Source organism: Bufo bufo, chromosome 10, assembly GCF_905171765.1.
Source record: "Bufo bufo chromosome 10, aBufBuf1.1, whole genome shotgun sequence".
NCBI classification, from domain to species: Eukaryota; Metazoa; Chordata; class Amphibia; order Anura; family Bufonidae; genus Bufo; species Bufo bufo.
In genome coordinates, this window is record NC_053398.1 from 3,333,103 (window position 1) to 3,355,582 (window position 22,480).

A 22,480-nucleotide genomic window follows, 5' to 3' on the forward strand; every position below is an offset into this window, starting at 1 on the left:
CTGGGCGCAGTATGACCCTGTCAGTGGGCACTATATAGCAGTATATATCTGGGCGCAGTATGACCCTGTCAGTGAGCACTATATAGCGGTATATATCTGGGCGCAGTATGACCCTGTCAGTGAGCACTATATAGCAGTATTTATCTGGGGCAGTATGACCCTGTCAGTGGGCACTATATAGCAGTATATATCTGGGCGCAGTATGACCCTGTCAGTGGGCACTATATAGCAGTATATATCTGGGCGCAGTATGACCCTGTCAGTGGGCACTATATAGCAGTATATATCTGGGCGCAGTATGACCCTGTCAGTGGGCACTATATAGCAGTATATATCTGGGTGCAGTATGACCCTGTCAGTGGGCACTATATAGCAGTATATATCTGGGTGCAGTATGACCCTGTCAGTGGGCACTATATAGCAGTATATATCTGGGCGCAGTATGTCTCTGTCAGTGGGCACTATATAGCAGTATATATCTGGATGCAGTATGACCCTGTCAGTGGGCACTATATAGCAGTATATATCTGGGCGCAGTATGACCCTGTCAGTGGGCACTATATAGCAGTATATATCTGGATGCAGTATGACCCTGTCAGTGAGCACTATATAGCAGTATATATCTGGGTGCAGTATGACCCTGTCAGTGGGCACTATATAGCAGTATATATCTGGGCGCAGTATGACCCTGTCAGTGAGCACTATATAGCAGTATATATCTGGGTGCAGTATGACCCTGTCAGTGGGCACTATATAGCAGTATATATCTGGGCGCAGTATGACCCTGTCAGTGGGCACTATATAGCAGTATATACCTGGGCGCAGTATGACCCTGTCAGTGGGCACTATATAGCAGTATATATCTGGATGCAGTATGACCCTGTCAGTGAGCACTATATAGCAGTATATATCTGGATGCAGTATGACCCTGTCAGTGAGCACTATATAGCAGTATATATCTGGATGCAGTATGACCCTGTCAGGGGGCACTATATAGCAGTATATATCTGGATGCAGTATGACCCTGTCAGTGGGCACTATATAGCAGTATATATCTGGGCGCAGTATGACCCTGTCAGTGGGCACTATATAGCAGTATATATCTGGGTGCAGTATGACCCTGTCAGTGGGCACTATATAGCAGTATATATCTGGGCGCAGTATGACCCTGTCAGTGGGCACTATATAGCAGTATATACCTGGGCGCAGTATGACCCTGTCAGTGGGCACTATATAGCAGTATATATCTGGATGCAGTATGACCCTGTCAGTGAGCACTATATAGCAGTATATATCTGGATGCAGTATGACCCTGTCAGTGAGCACTATATAGCAGTATATATCTGGATGCAGTATGACCCTGTCAGGGGGCACTATATAGCAGTATATATCTGGATGCAGTATGACCCTGTCAGTGGGCACTATATAGCAGTATATATCTGGGTGCAGTATGACCCTGTCAGTGGGCACTATATAGCAGTATATATCTGGGCGCAGTATGACCCTGTCAGTGAGCACTATATAGCAGTATATATCTGGATGCAGTATGACCCTGTCAGTGGGCACTATATAGCAGTATATATCTGGGCGCAGTATGACCCTGTCAGTGGGCACTATATAGCAGTATATATCTGGGCGCAGTATGTCCCTGTCAGTGGGCACTATATAGCAGTATATATCTGGGCGCAGTATGACCCTGTCAGTGTGCACTATATAGCAGTATATATCTGGGCGCAGTATGACCCTGTCAGTGAGCACTATATAGCAGTATATATCTGGGCGCAGTATGACCCTGTCAGTGGGCACTATATAGCAGTATATATCTGGGTGCAGTATGACCCTGTCAGTGGACACTATATAGCAGTATATATCTGGGTGCAGTATGACCCTGTCAGTGGGCACTATATAGCAGTATATATCTGGGTGCAGTATGACCCTGTCAGTGAGCACTATATAGCAGTATATATCTGGGCGCAGTATGACCCTGTCAGTGAGCACTATATAGCAGTATATATCTGGGCGCAGTATGTCCCTGTCAGTGGACACTATATAGCAGTATATATCTGGACGCAGTATGACCCTGTCAGTGAGCACTATATAGCAGTATATATCTGGGCGCAGTATGACCCTGTCAGTGGGCACTATATAGCAGTATATATCTGGATGCAGTATGACCCTGTCAGTGGGCACTATATAGCAGTATATATCTGGGCGCAGTATGACCCTGTCAGTGGGCACTATATAGCAGTATTTATCTGGGTGCAGTATGACCCTGTCAGTGGGCACTATATAGCAGTATATATCTGGGCGCAGTATGACCCTGTCAGTGGGCACTATATAGCAGTATATATCTGAGCGCAGTATGACCCTGTCAGTGGGCACTATATAGCAGTATATATCTGGGCGCAGTATGACCCTGTCAGTGGGCACTATATAGCAGTATATATCTGGGTGCAGTATGACCCTGTCAGTGGGCACTATATAGCAGTATATATCTGGGTGCAGTATGACCCTGTCAGTGGGCACTATATAGCAGTATATATCTGGGTGCAGTATGACCCTGTCAGTGGGCACTATATAGCAGTATATATCTGGGTGCAGTATGACCCTGTCAGTGGGCACTATATAGCAGTATATATCTGGGCGCAGTATGACCCTGTCAGTGGGCACTATATAGCAGTATATATCTGGGTGCAGTATGACCCTGTCAGTGGGCACTATATAGCAGTATATATCTGGGTGCAGTATGACCCTGTCAGTGAGCACTATATAGCAGTATATATCTGGGCGCAGTATGACCCTGTCAGTGAGCACTATATAGCAGTATATATCTGGGCGCAGTATGACCCTGTCAGTGAGCACTATATAGCAGTATATATCTGGGCGCAGTATGACCCTGTCAGTGGGCACTATATAGCAGTATATATCTGGATGCAGTATGACCCTGTCAGTGGGCACTATATAGCAGTATATATCTGGGCGCAGTATGACCCTGTCAGTGGGCACTATATAGCAGTATTTATCTGGGTGCAGTATGACCCTGTCAGTGGGCACTATATAGCAGTATATATCTGGGCGCAGTATGACCCTGTCAGTGGGCACTATATAGCAGTATATATCTGAGCGCAGTATGACCCTGTCAGTGGGCACTATATAGCAGTATATATCTGGGCGCAGTATGACCCTGTCAGTGGGCACTATATAGCAGTATATATCTGGGCACAGTATGACCCTGTCAGTGGGCACTATATAGCAGTATATATCTGGGTGCAGTATGTCCCTGTCAGTGGACACTATATAGCAGTATATATCTGGACGCAGTATGACCCTGTCAGTGAGCACTATATAGCAGTATATATCTGGGCGCAGTATGACCCTGTCAGTGGGCACTATATAGCAGTATATATCTGGATGCAGTATGACCCTGTCAGTGGGCACTATATAGCAGTATATATCTGGGCGCAGTATGACCCTGTCAGTGGGCACTATATAGCAGTATTTATCTGGGTGCAGTATGACCCTGTCAGTGGGCACTATATAGCAGTATATATCTGGGCGCAGTATGACCCTGTCAGTGGGCACTATATAGCAGTATATATCTGAGCGCAGTATGACCCTGTCAGTGGGCACTATATAGCAGTATATATCTGGGCGCAGTATGACCCTGTCAGTGGGCACTATATAGCAGTATATATCTGGGCACAGTATGACCCTGTCAGTGGGCACTATATAGCAGTATATATCTGGGTGCAGTATGACCCTGTCAGTGGGCACTATATAGCAGTATATATCTGGGTGCAGTATGACCCTGTCAGTGGGCACTATATAGCAGTATATATCTGGGTGCAGTATGACCCTGTCAGTGGGCACTATATAGCAGTATATATCTGGGCACAGTATGACCCTGTCAGTGGGCACTATATAGCAGTATATATCTGGGTGCAGTATGACCCTGTCAGTGGGCACTATATAGCAGTATATATCTGGGTGCAGTATGACCCTGTCAGTGGGCACTATATAGCAGTATATATCTGAGCGCAGTATGACCCTGTCAGTGGGCACTATATAGCAGTATATATCTGGGCGCAGTATGACCCTGTCAGTGGGCACTATATAGCAGTATATATCTGGGCACAGTATGACCCTGTCAGTGGGCACTATATAGCAGTATATATCTGGATGCAGTATGTCCCTGTCAGTGGACACTATATAGCAGTATATATCTGGACGCAGTATGACCCTGTCAGTGAGCACTATATAGCAGTATATATCTGGGCGCAGTATGACCCTGTCAGTGGGCACTATATAGCAGTATATATCTGGATGCAGTATGACCCTGTCAGTGGGCACTATATAGCAGTATATATCTGGGCGCAGTATGACCCTGTCAGTGGGCACTATATAGCAGTATTTATCTGGGTGCAGTATGACCCTGTCAGTGGGCACTATATAGCAGTATATATCTGGGCGCAGTATGACCCTGTCAGTGGGCACTATATAGCAGTATATATCTGAGCGCAGTATGACCCTGTCAGTGGGCACTATATAGCAGTATATATCTGGGCGCAGTATGACCCTGTCAGTGGGCACTATATAGCAGTATATATCTGGGCACAGTATGACCCTGTCAGTGGGCACTATATAGCAGTATATATCTGGGTGCAGTATGACCCTGTCAGTGGGCACTATATAGCAGTATATATCTGGGTGCAGTATGACCCTGTCAGTGGGCACTATATAGCAGTATATATCTGGGTGCAGTATGACCCTGTCAGTGGGCACTATATAGCAGTATATATCTGGGTGCAGTATGACCCTGTCAGTGGGCACTATATAGCAGTATATATCTGGGCGCAGTATGACCCTGTCAGTGGGCACTATATAGCAGTATATATCTGGGCGCAGTATGACCCTGACAGTAGGCACTATATAGCAGTATATATCTGGGTGTAGTATGACCCTGTCAGTGGGCACTATATAGCAGTATATATCTGGGCGCAGTATGACCCTGTCAGTGGGCACTAAATAGCAGTATATATCTGGGCGCAGTATGACCCTGACAGTGGGCACTATATAGCAGTATATATTTGGGCGCAGTATGACCCTGTCAGTGGGCACTATATAGCAGTATATATCTGGGCGCAGTATGACCCTGTCAGTGGGCACTATATAGCAGTATATATCTGGGCGCAGTATGACCCTGTCAGTGGGCACTATATAGCAGTATATATCTGGATGCAGTATGACCCTGTCAGTGGGCACTATATAGCAGTATATATCTGGGCGCAGTATGACCCTGTCAGTGGGCACTATATAGCAGTATATATCTGGGCGCAGTATGACCCTGTCAGTGGGCACTATATAGCAGTATATATCTGGGTGCAGTATGACCCTGTCAGTGGGCACTATATAGCAGTATATATCTGGGCGCAGTATGACCCTGACAGTAGGCACTATATAGCAGTATATATCTGGGTGTAGTATGACCCTGTCAGTGGGCACTATATAGCAGTATATATCTGGGCGCAGTATGACCCTGTCAGTGGGCACTAAATAGCAGTATATATCTGGGCGCAGTATGACCCTGACAGTGGGCACTATATAGCAGTATATATTTGGGCGCAGTATGACCCTGTCAGTGGGCACTATATAGCAGTATATATCTGGGCGCAGTATGACCCTGTCAGTGGGCACTATATAGCAGTATATATCTGGGCGCAGTATGACCCTGTCAGTGAGCACTATATAGCAGTATATATCTGGACGCAGTATGACCCTGTCAGTGGGCACTATATAGCAGTATATATCTGGGTGCAGTATGACCCTGACAGTAGGCACTATATAGCAGTATATATCTGGATGCAGTATGACCCTGTCAGTGAGCACTATATAGCAGTATATATCTGGGCGCAGTATGACCCTGTCAGTGGGCACTATATAGCAGTATATATCTGGGTGCAGTATGACCCTGACAGTAGGCACTATATAGCAGTATATATCTGGATGCAGTATGACCCTGTCAGTGAGCACTATATAGCAGTATATATCTGGGTGCAGTATGACCCTGTCAGTGGACACTATATAGCAGTATATATCTGGGTGCAGTATGACCCTGTCAGTGAGCACTATATAGCAGTATATATCTGGGTGCAGTATGACCCTGACAGTGGGCACTATATAGCAGTATATATCTGGGCGCAGTATGACCCTGTCAGTGGGCACTATATAGCAGTATATATCTGGGCGCAGTATGACCCTGTCAGTGGGCACTATATAGCAGTATATATCTGGGCGCAGTATGACCCTGTCAGTGGGCACTATATAGCAGTATATATCTGGGCGCAGTGTGACCCTGTCAGTGGGCACTATATAGCAGTATATATCTGGGCACAGTATGACCCTGTCAGTGGGCACTATATAGCAGTATATATCTGGGCGCAGTATGACCCTGTCAGTGGGCACTATATAGCAGTATATATCTGGGTGCAGTATGACCCTGTCAGTGAGCACTATATAGCAGTATATATCTGGGCGCAGTATGACCCTGTCAGTGGGCACTATATAGCAGTATATATCTGGGTGCAGTATGACCCTGTCAGTGAGCACCATATAGCAGTATATATCTGGGCGCAGTATGACCCTGTCAGTGGGCACTATATAGCAGTATATATCTGGGTGCAGTATGACCCTGTCAGTGAGCACCATATAGCAGTATATATCTGGGCGCAGTATGACCCTGTCAGTGGGCACTATATAGCAGTATATATCTGGGCGCAGTATGACCCTGTCAGTGGGCACTATATAGCAGTATATATCTGGGCGCAGTGTGACCCTGTCAGTGAGCACTATATAGCAGTATATATCTGGGCGCAGTATGACCCTGTCAGTGGGCACTATATAGCAGTATATATCTGGGTGCAGTATGACCCTGTCAGTGGGCACTATATAGCAGTATATATCTGGGCGCAGTATGACCCTGTCAGTAGGCACTATATAGCAGTATATTTATATGGCCCAACAGTATTTCTCCATATTTCTTCCTATGCTGCTTCATTCATTTTAACATCACGTTATACATGGCTTGTTTCCATGGTTATGACCACCTTGGAATCTAGCAGTGGTGGTCGTGCCTGCACATAATAGGAAAAAGCACTGTCCTGCCACTGTTCTGCCCACCAGAGAGGCCATCCCACCAGCACAACCACCGCTGATGGATTACAGGGTGGCTGTATCCATGGAAACGAGCCGTGTATAATGTGATGGAAAAATAAATCCAGCCAACAAAGGAGGCAATATGGAGAATCACAATACATTAGTAAGTGGCTTGTATTAGAGGGGTCGTGCAGCCTGTTTATATTGATGACTATGCATATGGATGGGTGTCGGACCCTCACGATCAGCTGTTTGAAGAGGAGGTCATCAATACAAACGGCTGCACAGCCCCTTTATCTACATCAGGGATCAGCAAACTCCAACGCTCCAGCTGTTTGGAAACTACAACTCTCCATTCCCTTCTATGGGAGTTAGAAGAACAGCTGAACATGTATACAGTGGATATAAAAAGTCTACACACCCCTGTATGTGTTCTCTATATATACAAAGTCTACATCCCCCTGTATGTGTCCTCTATATATACAGTGGATATACAAAGTCTACACGCCCCTGTATGTGTCCTCTATATATACAAAGTCTACATGCCCCTGTATGTGTCCTCTATATATACAGTGGATATACAAAGTCTACACGCCCCTGTATGTGTCCTCTATATATACAGTGGATATAAAAAGTCTACACGCCCCTGTATGTGTCCTCTATATATACAGTGGATATAAAAAGTCTACACACCCCTGTATGTGTCCTCTATATATACAGTGGATATTAAAAGTCTACACACCCCTGTATGTGTCCTCTATATATACAGTGGATATAAAAGTCTACACGCCCCTGTATGTGTCCTCTATATATACAGTGGATATACAAAGTCTACACACCCCTGTATGTGTCCTCTATATATACAGTGGATATAAAAGTCTACACGCCCCTGTATGTGTCCTCTATATATACAGTGGATATAAAAGTCTACACGCCCCTGTCTGTGTCCTCTATATATACAGTGGATATAAAAAGTCTACACGCCCCTGTATGTGTCCTCTATATATACAGTGGATATAAAAAAGTCTACACGCCCCTGTCTGTGTCCTCTATATATACAGTGGATATAAAAAGTCTACACACCCCTGTATGTGTCCTCTATATATACAGTGGTTATAAAAAAGTCTACACGCCCCTGTCTGTGTCCTCTATATATACAGTGGATATAAAAAGTCTACACGCCCCTGTTATAATGTCAGGTTTCTGTGACCTATAAACTGTACAACTCAATGGAAAAACAAACTGAAATCTTTTAGGTGGAGGGAAGAAAACAAAAAACAACTAAAATAATCTGGTTGCATAAGTGTGCACCCCCTCTTATAACTGGGGATGTAGCTGTGTTCAGAATTAAGCAATCACATTCAGAATCCTGTTAGATAGCAGTCGGCATACACCGGCCGTCATGTAAAGGGCCTCTGATTGACCCCAGATAAAGCTCAGCTGCTCTAGTTGGTCTTTCCTGAAATGTCCTTAGTCTCTTCCCACAGCAGAAGCCACGGTCCACAAGACGAGAAGAAAACTGGTCTGGGAGGCGACCAAGAGGCCGACAGCAACATTACAGGAGCTGCAGGAATATCGGGCCAGTCCTGGCCGTGTGGTCCATGTGACAACAATCTCCCGTATTCTTCATATGTCTGGGCTATGGGGTAGAGCGGCAAGACGGAAGCCTGTTCTTACCAAGAGAAACACCCAAGCCGGGCGACATTCTGCAAAAACACATCTGAAGTCTCCCAGAAGCTTGTGGGAAAAGGTGTTATGGTCTGATGAAACCAAGGTGGAACTTTTTGGCAATAATTCAAAAAGATATGTTTGGCCCAAAAACAACCCTGCCCATCCCCAGAAGAACCCCATCCCCACAGTGAAGCCTGGTGGTGGCAGCATCATGCCAAGGGGCTGCTCTTCTTCAGCTGGAACTGGGGCCTTAGTTAAACTAGAGGGAATTCTGAACGGCTCCAAAAACCGGTCAATATTGGCCAAAACCTTCAGGGTTCTGCTAGAAAGCTGAACATGAAGAGGAGGAACTTCATCTATCAGCAGGACAACGACCCAAAGCAGACATCCAAATCAACCAAGGAATGGCTTCACCAGAAGAAGAGGAAAGCTTTGGAATGGCCCAGCCAGAGCCCAGACCTGAATCCGAGTGACAATCTGTGGGGTGATCTGAAGAGGGCTGTGCCCAGGAGATGCCCTCACAGTCTGTGGGGTGATCTGAAGAGGGCTGTGCCCAGGAGATGCCCTCGCAATCTGTGGGGTGATCTGAAGAGGGCCGTGCCCAGGAGATGCCCTCGCAATCTGTGGGGTGATCTGAAGAGGGCTGTGCCCAGGAGATGCCCTCGCAATCTGTGGGGTGATCTGAAGAGGGCTGTGCCCAGGAGATGCCCTCGCAATCTGCGGGGTGATCTGAAGAGGGCTGTGCCCAGGAGATGCCCTCGCAATCTGCGGGGTGATCTGAAGAGGGCTGTGCCCAGGAGATGCCCTCGCAATCTGCGGGGTGATCTGAAGAGGGCTGTGCCCAGGAGATGCCCTCACCATCTGTGGGGTGATCTGAAGAGGGCTGTGCCCAGGAGATGCCCTCGCAATCTATGGGGTGATCTGAAGAGGGCTGTGCCCAGGAGATGCCCTCGCAATCTGCGGGGTGATCTGAAGAGGGCTGTGCCCAGGAGATGCACTCGCAATCTATGGGGTGATCTGAAGAGGGCCGTGCCCAGGAGATGCCCTCGCAATCTGTGGAGTGATCTGAAGAGGGCTGTGCCCAGGAGATGCCCTCGCAATCTGTGGGGTGATCTGAAGAGGGCCGTGCCCAGGAGATGCCCTCGCAATCTGTGGGGTGATCTGAAGAGGGCTGTGCCCAAGAGATGCCCTCGCAATCTGTGGGGTGATGTGAAGAGGGCCGTGCCCAGGAGATGCCCTCGCAATCTGTGGGGTGATCTGAAGAGGGCCGTGCCCAGGAGATGCCCTCGCAATCTGTGGGGTGATCTGAAGAGGGCTGTGCCCAGGAGATGCCCTCGCAATCTGTGGGGTGATCTGAAGAGGGCTGTGCCCAGGAGATGCCCTCGCAATCTGACAGATTTGGAGGGTTTCTGCAAAGAAGAGTCAAAATGTGCCCATGCTGATGGACTCAGACCCAAAAAGACTGAGTGCTGGAATAACATCAAAAGGGGCTTCAACAAAGTATTAGTGTAAGGGTGTGCACACTTATGCAACCAGATTACTTTAGTTTTATATATTTTCTTCACTCCTAAAAGATTTCAGTTTGTTTTTCCATTGAGTTGTACAGTTTATAGGTCACATTAAAGGGGGAAAAAGTTCTGAAATGATTTATCTTTGTCTCATTTTTTTTACAGCACAGAAACCTGACATTTTAACAGGGGCGTGTAGACTTTTTATATCCACTGTACATGTTGGGACTTGTAGTTTCACAGCAGCTGGAGTGCCGAAGGTCACTGATCCCACATAATAAATGCCATTTGCTAAAGTGAAAGCACCCCTTTAACAGGGACTGTGTGAGCAGGAACCCAGAGCAGCACCGACGATACCAGTTCTGTCTTATCAGTTGTGGGGTCCATAGCATTAAAAATAAAAACATCCAGTCCGTGTGCGGTACAGGCTTCCCGAACCCCCTATTCTAATAAATGGGAAGTAAAACCTGTCGAGGCAAAGCCAGAGGCACGAGGCACAACCTCAGAAACATCAGATTAGTACATGACAGGATTATCACCATACAGGAATAGCGGAGTATGAAATCTTGAGGATTTTGGAGACTGTCCAGCCTTAGATTTCTCTATTTCTTTTCTTGTGCTGATGATTTAACAAGGTCTTATTAAAATATTATGTTACCAAAGACTCATCCCGAGAGCAGAGAGCGCCCTGAGAGGTCTGAGTGTATCACTTAAAGGGCAACTCCAGCGCTAATATCCATGCTACTGTCTATAGGAGCAGTATTATAGCAGTTATATTCTTGTACATAGGAGCAGTATTATAGTAGTTATATTCTTGTACATAGGAGCAGTATTATAGTAGTTATATTCTTGTACATAGGAGCAGTATTATAGCAGTTATATTCTTGTATATAGGAGCAGTATTATAGTAGTTTTATTCTTGTACATAGGAGCAGTATTATAGTAGTTATATTCCTGTACATAGGAGCAGTATTATAGTAGTTATATTCTTGTACATAGGAGCAGTATTATAGTAGTTATATTCCTGTACATAGGAGCAGTATTATAGTAGTTATATTCCTGTACATAGGAGCAGTATTATAGTAGTTATATTCTTGTACATAGGGGCAGTATTATAGTAGTTATATTCCTGTACATAGGAGCAGTATTATAGTAGTTATATCCTTGTACATAGGAGCAGTATTATAGTAGTTATATTCTTGTACATAGGAGCAGTATTATAGTAGTTATATTCTTGTACATAGGAGGCAGTATTATAGTAGTTATATTCTTGTACATAGGAGCAGTATTATAGTAGTTATATCCTTGTACATAGGAGCAGTATTATAGTAGTTATATTCTTGTACATAGGAGCAGTATTATAGTAGTTATATTCTTGTACATAGGAGGCACTATTATAATAGTTATATTCTTGTACATAGGAGCAGTATTATAGTAGTTATATTACTGTACATAGGAGCAGTATTATAGTAGTTATATTCTTGTACATAGGAGCAGTATTATAGTAGTTATATTCTTGTACATAGGAGGCAGTATTATAGTAGTTATATTCTTGTACATTGGAGCAGTATTATAGTAGTTATATTCTTGTACATAGGAGCAGTATTATAGTAGTTATATTCTTGTACATAGGAGCAGTATTATAGTAGTTATATTCTTGTACATAGGGGCAGTATTATAGTAGTTATATTCTTGTCTATAGGAGCAGTATTATAGCAGTTATATTCTTGTATATAGGAGCAGTATTATAGTAGTTTTATTCTTGTACATAGGAGCAGTATTATAGTAGTTATATTCTTGTACATAGGAGCAGTATTATAGTAGTTATATTCTTGTACATAGGAGGCAGTATTATAATAGTTATATTCTTGTACATAGGAGCAGTAGTATAGCAGTTATATTCTTGTACATAGGAGCAGTATTATAGTAGTTATATTACTGTACATAGGAGCAGTATTATAGTAGTTATATTCTTGTACATAGGAGCAGTATTATAGTAGTTATATTCTTGTACATAGGAGGCAGTATTATAGTAGTTATATTCTTGTACATTGGAGCAGTATTATAGTAGTTATATTCTTGTACATAGGAGCAGTATTATAGTAGTTATATTCTTGTACATAGGAGCAGTATTATAGTAGTTATATTCTTGTACATAGGAGCAGTATTATAGTAGTTATATTCTTGTACATAGGAGCAGTATTATAGTAGTTATATTCTTGTACATAGGAGGCAGTATTACAGTAGTTATCTTCTTGTACATAGGAGCAGTATTATAGTAGTTATATTCCTGTACATAGGAGCAGTATTATAGTAGTTATATTCTTGTACATAGGAGGCAATATTATAGTAGTTATATTCTTGTACATAGGAGCAGTATTATAGCAGTTATATTCTTGTACATAGGAGGCAGTATTATAGTAGTTATATTCTTGTACATAGGAGCAGTATTATAGTACTTATATTCCTGTACATAGAAGCAGTATTATAGTGGTTATATTCTTGTACATAGGAGGCAGTATTATAGTAGTTATATTCCTGTACATAGGAGCAGTATTATAGCAGTTATATTCTTGTACATAGGAGGCAGTATTATAGTAGTTATATTCTTGTACATAGGAGCAGTATTATAGTAGTTATATTCTTGTACATAGGAGGCAGTATTATAATAGTTATATTCTTGTACATAGGAGCAGTAGTATAGCAGTTATATTCTTGTACATAGGAGCAGTATTATAGTAGTTATATTACTGTACATAGGAGCAGTATTATAGTAGTTATATTCTTGTACATAGGAGCAGTATTATAGTAGTTATATTCTTGTACATAGGAGGCAGTATTATAGTAGTTATATTCTTGTACATTGGAGCAGTATTATAGTAGTTATATTCTTGTACATAGGAGCAGTATTATAGTAGTTATATTCTTGTACATAGGAGCAGTATTATAGTAGTTATATTCTTGTACATAGGAGCAGTATTATAGTAGTTATATTCTTGTACATAGGAGCAGTATTATAGTAGTTATATTCTTGTACATAGGAGGCAGTATTACAGTAGTTATCTTCTTGTACATAGGAGCAGTATTATAGTAGTTATATTCCTGTACATAGGAGCAGTATTATAGTAGTTATATTCTTGTACATAGGAGGCAATATTATAGTAGTTATATTCTTGTACATAGGAGCAGTATTATAGCAGTTATATTCTTGTACATAGGAGGCAGTATTATAGTAGTTATATTCTTGTACATAGGAGCAGTATTATAGTACTTATATTCCTGTACATAGAAGCAGTATTATAGTGGTTATATTCTTGTACATAGGAGGCAGTATTATAGTAGTTATATTCCTGTACATAGGAGCAGTATTATAGCAGTTATATTCTTGTACATAGGAGGCAGTATTATAGTAGTTATATTCTTGTACATAGGAGCAGTATTATACACTGCTCAAAAAAGGGAACACAAAAATAACACATCCTAGTTCTGAGTTAATTAAATATTCTTCTGAAATACTTTGTTCTTTACATAGTTGAATGTGCTGACAACAAAATCACACAAAAATAAAAAAATGGAAATCAAATTTTTTTAACCCATGGAGGTCTGGATTTGGAGTCACACTCAAAATTTAAGTGGAAAAACACACTACAGGCTGATCCAACTTTGATGTAATGTCCTTAAAACAAGTCAGAATGAGGCGCAGTAGTGTGTGTGGCCTCCACGTGCCTGTATGACCTCCCTACAACGCCTGTGCATGCTCCTGATGAGGTGGTTGGACGGTCTCCTGAGGGATCTCCTCCCAGACCTGGACTAAAGCATCTGCCAACTCCTGGACAGTCTGTGGTGCAACGTGACGTTGGTGGATAGAGCGAGACATGATGTCCCAGATGTGCTCAATTGGATTCAGGTCTGGGGAACGGGCGGGCCAGTCTATAGCATCAATGCCTTCGTCTTGCAGGAACTGCTGACACACTCCAGCCACATGAGGTCTAGCATTGTCCTGCATTAGAAGGAACCCAGGGCCAACCGCACCAGCATATGGTCTCACAAGGGGTCTGAGGATCTCATCTCGGTACCTAATGGCAGTCAGGCTACCTCTGGCGAGCACATGGAGGGCTGTGCGGCCCTCCAAAGAAATGCCACCCCACACCATTACTGACCCAATGTAAAACCGGTTATGCTGGAGGATGTTGCAGGCAGCAGAACGTTCTCCACGGCGTCTCCAGACTCTGTCACGTCTGTCACATGTGCTCAGTGTGAACCTGCTTTCATCTGTGAAGAGCACAAGGCGCCAGTGGCGAATTTGCCAATCTTGGTGTTCTCTGGCAAATGCCAAACGTCCTGCACGGTGTTGGGCTGTAAGCACAACCCCCACCTGTGGACGTCGGGCCCTCATATCACCCTCATGGAGTCTGTTTCTGACCGTTTGAGCAGACACATGCACATTTGTGGCCTGCTGGAGGTCATTTTGCAGGGCTCTGGCAGTGCTCCTCCTGTTCCTCCTTGCAAAAAGGCGGAGGTAGCGGTCCTGCTGCTGGGTTGTTGCCCTCCTACGGCCTCCTCCACGTCTTCTGATGTACTGGCCTGTCTCCTGGTAGCGCCTCCATGCTCTGGACACTACGCTGACAGACACAGCAAACCTTCTTGCCACAGCTCGCATTGATGTGCCATCCTGGATAAGCTGCACTACCTGAGCCACTTGTGTGGGTTGTAGACTCCGTCTCATGCTACCACTAGAGTGAAAGCACCGCCAGCATTCAAAAGTGACCAAAACATCAGCCAGGAAGCATAGGAACTGAGAAGTGGTCTGTGGTCACCACCTGCAGAACCACTCCTTTATTGGGGGTGTCTTGCTAATTGCCTATAATTTCCACCTGTTGTCTATCCCATTTGCACAACAGCATGTGAAATTGATTGTCACTCAGTGTTGCTTCCTAAGTGGACAGTTTGATTTCACAGAAGTGTGATTGACTTGGAGTTACATTGTGTTGTTTAAGTGTTCCCTTTATTTTTTTGAGCAGTGTAGTAGTTATATTCCTGTACATTATAGGAGGCAGTATTATAGTAGTTATATTCTTGTACACAGGAGGCAGTATTATAGTAGTTATATTCTTCTACATAGGAGGCAGTATTATAGCAGTTATATTCTTGTACATAGGAGCAGTATTATAGCAGTTATATTACTGTACATAGGAGGCAGTATTATAGCAGTTATATTACTGTACATAGGAGGCAGTATTATAGTAGTTATATTACTGTACATAGGAGCAGTATTATAGTAGTTATATTCTTGTACATAGGAGCAGTATTATAGTAGTTATATTCTTGTACATAGGAGGCAGTATTATAGTAGTTATATTCTTGTACATAGGAGCAGTATTATAGTAGTTATATTCCTGTACATAGGAGGCAGTATTATAGTAGTTATATTCTTGTACATAGGAGCAGTATTATAGTAGTTATATTACTGTACATAGGAGGCAGTATTATAGTAGTTATATTACTGTACATAGGAGGCAGTATTATAGTAGTTATATTACTGTACATAGGAGCAGTATTATAGTAGTTATATTACTGTACATAGGAGGCAGTATTATAGTAGTTATATTCTTATACATAGGAGGCAGTATTATAGTAGTTATATTCTTGTACATAGGAGCAGTATTACAGTAGTTATATTCTTGTACATAGGAGGCAGTATTATAGTAGTTATATTCTTGTACATAGGAGGCAGTATTATAGTAGTTATATTCTTGTACATAGGAGGCAGTATTATAGTAGTTATATTCTTGTACATAGGAGGCAGTATTATAGTAGTTATATTCTTGTACATAGGAGCAGTATTATAGTAGTTATATTCTTGTACATAGGAGCAGTATTATAGTAGTTATATTCCTGTACATAGGAGCAGTATTATAGTAGTTATATTCTTGTACATAGGAGGCAGTATTATAGTAGTTATATTCTTGTACATAGGAGGCAGTATTATAGTAGTTATATTCTTGTACATAGGAGCAGTATTATAGTAGTTATATTCTTGTACATAGGAGCAGTATTATAGTAGTTATATTCTTGTACATAGGAGCAGTATTATAGTAGTTATATTCTTGTACATAGGAGCAGTATTATAGTAGTTATATTCTTGTATATAGGAGCAGTATTATAGTAGTTATATTCTTGTACATAGGAGCAGTATTATAGTAGTTATATTCTTGTACATAGGAGCAGTATTATAGTAGTTATATTCTTGTACACAGGAGGCAGTATTATAGTAGTTATATTCTTGTACATAGGAGGCAGTATTATAGTAGTTATATTCTTGTACATAGGAGCAGTATTATAGTAGTTATATTCTTGTACATAGGAGCAGTATTATAGTAGTTATATTCTTGTACATAGGAGGCAGTATTATAGTAGTTATATTCTTGTACATAGGAGGCAGTATTATAGTAGTTATATTCTTGTACATAGGAGGCAGTATTATAGTAGTTATATTCTTGTATATAGGGGCAGTATTATAGTAGTTATATTCTGGTACATAGGAGCAGTATTATAGTAGGTATATTCTTGTACATAGGAGCAGTATTATAGTAGGTATATTCTTGTACATAGGAGCAGTATTATAGTAGTTATATTCTTGTACTTAGGAGCAGTATTATAGTAGGTATATTCTTGTACATAGGAGCAGTATTATAGTAGTTATATTCTTGTACATAGGAGGCAGTATTATAGTAGTTATATTCTTGTACATAGGAGGCAGTATTATAGCAGTTATATTCTTGTACATAGGAGCAGTATTATAGTAGTTATATTCTTGTACATAGGAGGCAGTATTATAGTAGTTATATTCTTGTACATAGGAGCAGTATTATAGTAGTTATATTCCTGTACATAGGAGGCAGTATTATAGTAGTTATATTCTTGTACATAGGAGCAGTATTATAGTAGTTATATTCTTGTACATAGGAGCAGTATTATAGTAGGTATATTCCTGTACATAGGAGCAGTATTATAGTAGTTATATTCTTGTACATAGGAGCAGTATTATAGTAGTTATATTCTTGTACATAGGAGGCAGTATTATAGTAGTTATATTCGTTCTTGATTAATTTAATTTACTGTGTCTTTGCTTTTATCTTATGTTAATAATCTTCTTTGGTGATGAATCTGCAGATGAACCATCTTCACCCAAGAAATCCCGGAGTGATTCATTCTTTAAGATTTTCAAGAGAAGAAGTTCATCTGTGTCTACGGAGTGGAAATCAGTCAGGATTGGCCCAGAGGAGGAGACAGCTGATAATAACCTGCTGGCCGTCCGTGTCATGGTGCTGAGCGATGAGAGCAGGTGACGTCCTGGGTGGCTTCTCACTTTTGCATTTTGAGTTACATTCCAATAAATTTATTTTATTTGTCAGTAATGGGACCAGCGGGCAGATTATCAAATATCTTGGATTATGATACTATCGTAGAAAACCGTCTATATTGTCAATCTCTAAGAGTTGACCGCTTCTAGAAAGTTACTGTAAGATGTTATAAAGCTGGGTGACCACCTTTGTAAAGGCTGAAACAATAGCCATATTAGTTGTCGCTCAGATTTTCCAGAACAGCTATAACTAAGACTACATTTTTAACAAGGACTGGTGGAGATTTCTGTAATTTATTGGATTTTGAATATCGGATCAGCCCACAATGGTGTCCATCTCCAGGTATCAGCACAGACTCATTAAAACTTCTCGTTATTTCAGCTCGGATGCAGAGAATCGCCCGGAGGAGAAGCCTGGAAAGACACATTGCAGGCAATTGTCATTCCGGAAGAAGAAGGAGTCTGCTCCCCTGGGAACCTCAGGGAGTCGCAGGGAAGCGCAGGGGGATAGCGCTCACCCATCCAAAGCTACAGACGGTAAGTGACTTTCCAGAACTCGTCGTGGATGATGAGGGGAATATCGTCATCGGAGTCTTCACCATCAACACAGGACCATGGGATTGACTTTCCAGTTTTACACCAATTACTTACCATTTTCAAGATATCTGCTTGATGTCAGTGAATGGAAACATTTTCATTTACTCCCAAAACTAGAAAACCATTTAAACTTATATTTATCACAATTGAGGGTTCGTTACAATTATATCTAGTCTAGACAATCCTCTGTGACCTAAACACATCAGCAGCACAAATCTCTCTTTACTGTCCTAAAAGTTTGCAACATTGTATCAGTGCAGGTACAATGTATCTGTCTGGAGTCCAGGGATTACTTAGGCTACTTTCACACTTGCGGCAGCCTTTTCTGGCAGGCTGTTCCAGCGGGGGAACAGCCTGCCGCATCCGTGCTACCGCAAGTCCACCGTGCCGCCGGAAGTCCACTCCGACCCATAACTATAATGGGGGCAGGCCGGAGTGGACTTATAGTTATGGGGCCGGACTGGACTTCAGCCGGCACGGTGGACTTGCGGTAGCACGGATTCGGCAGGCTGTTCCCCCGCTGGAACAGCCTGCCGGAAAAGGCTGCCGCAAGTGTGAAAGTAGCCTAGACCACCTTCACACTTGTGGCAGCCTTCTCCAATAGGCTGTTCCAGCGGGGGAACAGCCTGCCAGATCCGTGCTGCTGCTAGTGCACGGCTGCCGCCAGAGGTCCGCTCCGGCCCCATTGACTATAATAAGGCAAACATGCCAAGAGGTGGCCGGAATAAAACTACGACATTATAGTCGATGGGGTCAGAGCGGACCTCCGGCGGCACGCGTGCACTAGCGGCAGCACGGATCCGGAAGGCTGTTCACCCGTCAAAACAACCTGCCGGAGAAGTCTGCAGCTAGTGGGAAAGCAGGTGAGTAAGTATATGTATGAAAGGCACACTCACATCTGATGCTGCACGGAACAAATGGCGATAAGTTGGTTATATGTTTAGGTCACTGAGTATCAAGTACTACACAACCTCTCAACATATTCAAGTTAAATTTTAACATAAATCCCCCCAAAAACATAAAAAATTTAAATATATCAATCAAACATGTGTATCAATGGATACATGAACATACAGTAAAGGTGTCGCTGGTTGTAGGATAAATAGTGACAAATACCGGTAAATGTAGTGTTTCTTAAAAAACAACAAACATAAGCAGATATTAAATGTATTAAAAATGCTAAGAAAAACCCCAAAAAACGCATCTGTGTTTTAAATGCGTTTTGCATGCGTTTCTTGTGTTTTGTTTAATTTTAGAAGATTCGCATATCTCCAATTACCAATAAATGGTAGCAAATAGTGAGGTAGAATAGCGGAGTGTAGGGTACAGATATCACAGAGGTTCAGGGGAACTTTATATCAAATCCCCATACATATAGCCAATGTTTCCTACTCACCTACAGCATAGAATAAAAAATAAAAATAGAAAGACAAATTGCATTATCGTCAGTTCAAAACATGACCGTTCACTTCAATTAATACCGCATGGCATGAATCAATTCAACAACTACAATTTTTTTCAATATTTTTTATATATTTGTAATAGAAAATGGGATATCCCAGAGTTTTATATGAAGATTAACTATTATATAAAAAACTAGAACCATTTTAATACAAAAGAGTAAATTTGAGTGAATAAAACACAAGAAACGCATGCAAATCACATCAAAAACACAGATGTGTTTTTTGTATTTTTAATAGTTTCACAATTATTGGTGTTATTATTATTATTATTATTATTGTTTTTATTTATGTTATTTTGGAAAATGAACATTATAGACGCTCAGCAAAAAAAAAGACTCAACCTGATAATTACTTCACCTTTTTGGAAGGATTATTTAAAGACTCCTACTAGTCGCATTAGGTAACTGTGAGCCACTGAAGACGGAGCAGGGATTAGCTCCGAAACGCTTTTGGCAGTGATGTAACCTCTTATATCAAAATCCTGGATGTATGGAGCAACAATGATTTAAAATATGAACATTTCCAATTGAACCGGGTGTCATCAGGATAGTTCGCTGAACAACCACAAATCAAACACGTGGGACACCACGTGATACGCCGGAGAACACGTGACACGCTGAAACCAGGCGATCCATAGATAAGGTAACATACATCTCTGACGGAGAGTGGAACACAAAGGCGCCTACCAGCGACCACCAATGCAGAAGCCAACAATACAAAATAAAACTATACAGATTATATTTGAATATACGTATTGGGACCAACCATCTAACCACCATTTGAGCACCCGATGATTATACATTATCCTCATACTCCCAGCATTATTCCATCTTGGAGCAACGCTCCGATTTTTGCTATATATAAGGAACTGTTTTGCATACCTTGAATCGGCAGTTTATTTGATACCTCACCTGACCCCATCTAACTCAGTGAATCGGACTTTACTTGGGATGAAATAGATACCACAATGAAGCCACTTATCTGACTTCAGTGCAATTGATCTATAATGCAATTTGTCTTTCTATTTTTATTTTTTATTCTATGCTGTAGGTGAGTAGGAAACATTCGCTCTACGTATGAGGATTTGATATAAAGTTCCCCTGAACCTCTGTGATATCTGTACCCTACACTCCGCTATTCTACCTCACTATTTGCTACCATTTATTGGTAATTGGAGATATGCGAATCTTCTAAAATTAAACAAAACGCATTTTAAACGCAGATGCATTTTTAAGGTTTTTCTTAGCATTTTTAATACATTTAATATCTGCTTATGTTTGGTGTTTTTAAGAAACGCTACATTTACCGGTATTTATAAATTCGGAATTATGTCGCACACGGGTGATGGGGAATCACTTAGAGGTGCTCCCACTGGCAGACAACACCCCGTCTGACAAATAAATAATATCTGTAGTATTGGGATTTTATTGATGTGGGATAAAATTCGGATAATACAATTAATGGTATAAATAAGTCAATGAGGCAGATACTAAATGCAAAAATTGATGGCAACAGTCATAGAAGGTAAATATATATATATATGTGTGTTCACAATACTGTTAAAAAATATATCTAATTGACCAATTCATCAGGAGATCTCAATCTCTGGGAAGTAACAGTCAACCAGACCTCTGATGGTATGAAATGTTCGCAGTACAATGGCAACCCAATCTTCCAAGAGCCAAATTCAGTATGTCCATTCTGTACCGCGGCTCTCCAAATCTTCAAATGATTTCCATATTTCTATAAGGCAAGCTGCTTGTCTGGTGAAAATAAATATGGAAGACTTGGAGTGCGGCGGTACTTTCTACTTGTTTGCACCGTTACTGTATGTTCATATATCCATTGATACTCATGTTTGATTAATATATTTTTATTTTTTATGTTTATTTGGGGGGGATTTACGTTACATTTCACTTGAATATGCTGAGAGGTTGTGTAGTACTGGATACTCAGTGACCTATAAGGAGTAAATAATGTAAACATATAATCAACGTATCGCCATTTGTTCGGTGCAGCATCAGATGTGAAGGTGCCTTTCGTACATATACTCACTCACCTGCACTTACTGAACGGCTTTGGGTGCGCCGAGGACAGTGCGCCGAGGACAGTGCGCCGAGGACAGTGCGCCGAGGACAGTGCGCCGAGGACAGTGCGCCGAGGACAGTGCGCCGAGGACAGTGCGCCTCTGTCCATAATTCCAAACTAGTGAGCCACTGTACCACTATTTTGATTTGCTAGTGTGAAGGTAGCCTAAGACTGGATACATAGGCAGCAAACCCTCAGCTGTGGCAAGTAGTAGGTCTGTATACATCCTCTACATGTAAGCAACAATATTTACATTCACTGACCGTAAGCAGAGATCGTGACTGACCATTGAAACGTCTAATAGACAGTTGCAGAACGTTACATTTTTTTGTGATTAAAGGCGCTGGGCAACTTTAAACTTTTTGTTGTTGCTTTTTTTTTGTTTTGTTTAAGAGACCTCAAGGAGCGTCGGGACCCGCGATGGTGATCAGATTTTCCTGGTCCACGCCGCTAGGTTCCTGCTCCATCACTCCGCGGAGGCCTCTGCAGGTCCCGGGTCGTTCTGGAATCAACATCCTGTTGATGGAGGTCACTTGACCGCTGCAGCTAATTACTGGCTGCAGCAGTGACCTGTCACCCATGCGGCGCGTGACGCAGTGATGTACGGCCAGAGATTGGCTGCAGCCGTCATATGTCCT

The 22,480-nt window shown here is 42.1% G+C and overlaps 1 protein-coding gene across 6 annotated transcripts in view; it reads left to right on the forward strand.

Annotated features, from left to right (window-relative positions):
* The window catches only part of MICAL2 (microtubule associated monooxygenase, calponin and LIM domain containing 2), a 209,631-nt gene that overhangs the window by 136,207 nt on the left and 50,944 nt on the right, over positions 1-22,480 (forward strand). For all 6 annotated transcript variants that reach the window (XM_040410402.1, XM_040410404.1, XM_040410406.1 and 3 more), the window contains 2 exons: positions 17,505-17,676; positions 18,077-18,231. In XM_040410402.1, the coding sequence (XP_040266336.1) occupies positions 17,505-17,676; positions 18,077-18,231 (327 nt within the window). The remainder of the gene's footprint in view (positions 1-17,504; positions 17,677-18,076; positions 18,232-22,480) is intronic.